This window comes from Kryptolebias marmoratus, linkage group LG16 (assembly GCF_001649575.2).
Source record: "Kryptolebias marmoratus isolate JLee-2015 linkage group LG16, ASM164957v2, whole genome shotgun sequence".
Lineage (NCBI taxonomy): Eukaryota > Metazoa > Chordata > Actinopteri > Cyprinodontiformes > Rivulidae > Kryptolebias > Kryptolebias marmoratus.
The window spans coordinates 9,227,658-9,233,410 of NC_051445.1; the positions used below are offsets into that span (position 1 = coordinate 9,227,658).

Below are 5,753 nucleotides of genomic sequence, written 5' to 3' on the forward strand. Positions count from 1 at the left end.
GTGGGGGGTGGGGGGGTGGAGTGAACGCAGCCACTCCAGGTGGATTACTTTGTCCAGATATATCAGGGCAGGCTGGAGTCAAGTAAGTGGGGCATTTGACGCATCATCCACAGTAAAATACTGCCCTGCTCTCGGTTGGCCCTGACCTCAACACTGCCCTGGATAAATCAGAACTTCCCATAAACACTCAGAGAAAAGGGTGAAGAAGGAGAGAGAAGAGGTGATGGAGAGATAGAAATGTGGAGAAGGGAAAGGAAATGCCACGTCATAAACGATAAGTGGTGGCAATCTGTTGGTCCCAGCTAAGCGAGCAACTTCACGGCTCATTACCAATCAAGCTCCTCCTGTCAGGAGCGCTCTGAAGAGATGAGGATGAGGAGGAAGCGAGAGGAAGAGACGTGCTCATCTCCAGCCCTCCTGCATCTCTTTCTTCATCCCTTGACCCTGTCAGATCAGCTACACCTCATCCCTCCATCGCTTGTTTACAGTCTCTAACTTCCAGGCACAAAAGAAAAGTTCGCCACATCTTAAGGAAGCTCTCTGCAAACTTACTTTGTCAAATTTGCCTGCTTTTGTATTTGTGGAACATAAACAAAAGAAGAAAAAAAAAAGAACAGGAAAAATAAAAACTAAATCTTTTTATTTTTCGCTCAGTTCAACTCTAGAGTCTCTGTTGATGATAATCTGCAGAGATGTTTATCGAGTTTTCAAATAAGGCAGAGAGAGCAGAGTGAACAAAAGGAAATACATTGCTCACTTTTCGAAATACACTTGATGTCTGTATTTTAAAGCCACACCGACACAGCAGATGTCACAGCACAACATATTACCAAAACAAAAGGCTTCCCACAGGAGGACGGAGACGTGCAGGCAACATGTAACTGCAAGACAAGCCTTTTATTTTATTTTTTTAAGTGAAGCTAAGAGTGAATATGCAAGTGAGATGTCTGTATAGGAGAGCTTGGATCGTGATTATATCATCCTACTCTCACATAGATTTTCTCTTTTAGTCTGTTAAAAGTCAAGGTCCCAGTAATGGAGAGAGCATGAGCAGAAGCAGTGGGAGAAAGGTTGTTCTTTTCTCAGTTTGATTTTCAGTTCTTAAGGACCTGATACCGCTTCTTTTCAATTATTCCCCATGCCTTCTGTCAATCCAGTACACTCTGGGGCTGACATGTGACTCATAATGGGGTATATTTAAAATCAATTAGCAAAAATAAAAGTGGTATTTTTTTTTTCCTTTTTCTTTTCCTAATTCTTCAAAGACGCCAATCCTCAAGAGGAATTCTCAAGCCAGCTTCTCCTCCTCCCTTATCTCTCGTCCTCCTCCTCGTCCTCCTCCTCCTCTATACGTAGACGGCAGTCCGTGAGATGACCGACCCATCCCGCTGAGACTCCATGTCATCATCCAGGTAATCTCCAATCATATCGTCCTGGTCATGAGGCGGGCGTAGCTGAAGGATCGAGCTCCCCCCGGAGAAGTGGTCATACCTCTCCTCCTCCTCCATCTCATCAAACTTCCTCCTCTCTGCTTCGTCCAATTCGTTGCTCAGCAGGATGTCTTGGGCGGTGGGTGTTTTGGCGACATGTTCAGACTGGCCCCCTATGGTAAGCGACTGGTGGTGGTTGTTTTTCTCTCCGATGCCCTGGTGGGTCGAGCTCTCATTGTAAATGTAGATGGGGCCGTTATTGTTACCACCCGAGACACCTCCGCTTCCTGCTCCTCCGCCTGTTCCATTCTTGCTTGCTTTCTTGCCGCCACCGAAAATGCGCGTCTTCATGTCGCTGCCGCCGTTGGCTCGATAACCCTGCTGCTGCCTGCACCTAAGGATGAACACGGCAATGAGGGCGGCCACCAAAAGGAGGAACAGCAGGGAGCATATAATAACTGCTGCCACCATGCCGGCATTGGATGGTTCTGGTGAAGGCTCTGTGGGGGGGAGGAGAGGTAGGGAGGGAGAAAATGGAAGGAAAAGAAATTGTTGAGAGAAACAATAAGACACCAGAAGAGACAGTAAAAAAAGAGCAGTAGGAAAATGGAAAAAAAGAAAGAGGTTGGAAGATGTCAGTGAGGCTGGTGTGAACTTCATTCAGTCAAGTGTGTGAGAGAGTTTTGAGGTGTTTGTGAGTGTGTGTCTAGCTTCCTGCTACACTGAGTTTCACCCCTCCCTTTAGGCTGCTCCTGTCCCCTTTTACCACATCCACGTCTTAACGTACCAGCCGCACTCCCCCACTCGGCTGCCCTTCGACAGCCAGGGTCCGTTCAAGGCTCACCACAAATCACAATGCGAGGTGGGGGAAGGGAGCGTTCAAGACACACAAACATGCACAAACTTCTGGTCGAGGCAAAGAGCGGCAGGTCAGGAGCAGAACAAGTGGAGGCCATGCAGACGAGCGGGATGAGAGCCATTAATGGAGGAAGGTGGAATTGGATGAAGAGGTGAAGGAGGAGGAGGAGCTGGCGGATTGAGCGACAAAGTGACAACTCTTCCTGGAAGCGGTAAATGAAAAGCAGAGGAGAGTGGTGACAGACTGGACATGCAGCCTCTTCTGGCACTCTACATCTGTCCATCGGTCTGATTTGGATTCATTTTTACTTTAGTATCATAAAAGTCCCAACTGCCTTGCTCCACATACCTACATGTACATAAAGAGTTCATTTAATGGCTTTGTTAGAGCACAAACTGAGCTGATAGGAGCAAAACTAGAGCAAAACTCTGCCATCACATAGTGTAACTATTTGTGTGTCTGTGTGCAGAAAAACTCATGGGATCAAGAAGCTGAGTCTAAATCAGGGCTGTGAAGAAGTCCCACATGATTTGTTTGCTGTGTGGCTCTTTCCTCTCCCTTGATCCCCTTATTCAGTGATATTAGTGCTGCATTATATCTCAACTCAACTATTTTATCCAAGTATTCAAACTGCAATAGATATGTTTTGCTTCTGTAGACAAGGGAACAGTAATTAAGACTGACTGAGTATTGGTTACATTTTCCACCCCCAGTTTTTGTGATATTAACATGACTCGCACTAAAAAAAAAAAAAATAAAAATATCGTTTCTGTTTGCTAAATTTTCGGAAATAGAAAAACACTTTCCTACAAAAACACATTTGAATGCCACAATTAAAGGCAAAAAGATCAGTTAAATGTAGTAAAGATTAAATTACATATCAGTAAAATGTAATAAACTGCCAGCTTTGAGTTCTTGTCAGCCTAATAAAGACACTCTTTGTAAAGCTACAAGAAACACGAGTGGAGTATTACTGGTGTATGGAGGTTTTTGTTGAGGTCATGACTTCAAGGCTCTTTGAGGATTCTGACAAGTCCCCATAAACTGAATCTGTGACTGTTTTCCTCACTGTGGTCACCATCTATAACAGAGTGGGCTGGGGGTTTGGCAGAACCGCTGACAGAATTAATGTTTCCAGTTGCTGTAGTGTGAAGCACTTGGAAGAAAAATGCCCTCCAAATGGCTCGAGTTACACTGACCGACAATACATAAACATATCAAATAGGTTAACTTCAGCAGAAAGGATGAATACACTTAAAAAAAGAAAAAAAAAAGACTGCTTAGATTTCATTTCATAAGTCGTTTCTACATCAACATGTAATCTTTGGAGATTCGTAGAGTAAGCCTACTTTTTGAAAGGAAATGGATTCTCTGTGTATATTATTCCCACTTTTAAAAATTTCATAGCATCTGAGTCATCATGCTGTAGGATTCTTTTTTTTTTTGCACTTTAAAAGGCTTTCATGTTAATCTTTCAACAAAGCACAGTGTTGCTGAACATCGTGTTAAGGAGCAAAGTTTGAGCATGATGTTAAAATTCTTGGGGAGGAAAGACAGAAGTCGTGGTCCAGGTGTTGTTTATTCGAGCACTCAGACTGAACAGAAGAAAACCTGCATTCGACTGGCTTCAGTCTGCAAACCATTTTCCTTACATACCGCTTGTTTTTGTTCTACAGGCTTTGTTTATTTATGAACGCTCCCGCTTTGCAGATTTTCTCCTTTCATCTTCCTCATCGTACCATCTTATACATACTGGTCCCGCTGATCAGAGCTTCTGTGTTGCTGCTGTTCTCAAAATCCGTTTGTCTCTTGACTGTTTATTTGTATTACATCAGAAAGCCTTTCTGCGTTTGCTGGTCAGAGCATTTCCATTTGCCCTGCTTTCGCTCGCCCTCCCACACCTGATGTTCGAGCTAAAAGAACGGAGCTTACACGTTACCTCACGTTTGACCCCTTGTCCTGCAGTATAAAAATCAAATCATCACGGCGAGCAGATACATTTTACATTCTAGTCCCCAGTTTAAAGTGATAAGGAACTCTTTGAAATGCTGAACATCTCTGTTGCTTTAGCACTTTCACTCGGACTTGCAGAGAATTAAATCCCTACCTAAAACCTGAGAGCAGCAAATCGGCCTAATTCGTATTGTCATTCCCATTTGAAATCCTAAAGAAAGCAGCCCTTCTTGTTAGGTGTACAGCAGGCTGACAGAATTACTCTTGTAACACTGATTCTTGTCAAAGAGAAAATGGAAGTCTGCTGCTGTGTATACCTGTGCTCTGCTCTTTTCCTCCTCTATACTGTCTGCCTCTTCAGTCCTCCACTTCTCCATCTCTGCCTCCACTTCACCAGCTGTCTCCTGCACGCACTCTGCAGCTCTAAATCCATTTTCCCTGTCACAGCTCCAATTTACATTTGTTCTTCTGTCTTATGCTACTTTTCTCGGCCCCTTTTTATGGAACATATGCCCAGGGAAAGAATTAATAATGATGGATACATTTTTTTCCCCTCTTCTTTCATAGGTTTTCTCCTTCAGTTCTCCCGGAGCACACAGACTCTCGCCTGGTATGCTGTGCTAAACACTCCTATTCACAGACATGAGAGCGAGAGCAAGGACTCAGTGTCCACTTGTAACAGGAACATGAGAAATGCATTATCACCTCGGGCTCTGTGGAGCTCCATCGCACGCAGTGTGGCAACAATCCCTGAGCAAACTTTGAGCCGGATGTTGCTACATATTTCCATCACATCAAAGGGAATTGCACAAAAATCTAAATGCTAATTTTCCTAAAGTACAACTCATCCAATTATTTTTAATGTACTGCTCAAGTCACTTCTTCAGTATCTTTCTCAAAGTCTGTGCTGATAAATACTTTTGTGGATAATTCATGTTTTATACAACCCTTAAAAGATTAAAAAAGGGAGTCACACCAAGCTCCCAGTACAGGCTCAGACGCCCAACCAAGAAGCCTTGAAATTTCTTTAAGTGGGTAAGGATAGAGCATTTTATAAACACATGCCACTGGAGGAGCCAGCAGAAAGGAGGCAATATGCAAGCTGTGTGAATAACTGACGAAAATAAAAGAAAACCAAAAATGAAAAACGGCAGGAAGCAATTCCTTCCAGTTTCCCCAAAACACAGAAACCATACTGTAGAAGCCAAAACGCTGCATGCTTCTTATGAAGTCACGTCCAAGAGGACTGTACGCTTCAAATGACCGCGAGTAATGAGAGAGATGGAGCGGAAGTAAAATTCACTGCAGCCTCCCAAAAACATGCATGGTCGCAGTCACACAAACTCCTACACCATTACGGTCATCAGCGATCAGAAGCTGGGCTGGACTGCACGTGGAGCTGAGCTTCGCAGGATTCTCTTTCAGGATGTCAAGTGATTGAACAGACTCGCGTGTGTTTGCAGCACAAATGCTGGTGCATGTGTGTGTGCTAATGAGGGACGAGGAAGGAG

At 43.9% G+C, this 5,753-nt stretch overlaps 1 protein-coding gene across 2 annotated transcripts in view; it reads right to left on the reverse strand.

The window, feature by feature from the left end:
- si:ch73-22o12.1 (nectin-2) overlaps window positions 1-5,753 on the reverse strand; it is an 86,822-nt gene that overhangs the window by 36,697 nt on the left and 44,372 nt on the right. Inside the window, exon 7 of one of the 2 annotated variants that reach the window (XM_017415410.3) lies at window positions 7-1,930. The exons of the other annotated variant lie outside the window; for it this stretch is intronic. Coding sequence (XP_017270899.1) covers window positions 1,347-1,930 — 584 coding nt within the window. The 3' untranslated portion in view covers window positions 7-1,346. Of the gene's footprint in view, window positions 1-6; window positions 1,931-5,753 lie in introns of those variants that run through there. 2 annotated transcript variants of the gene reach the window in all.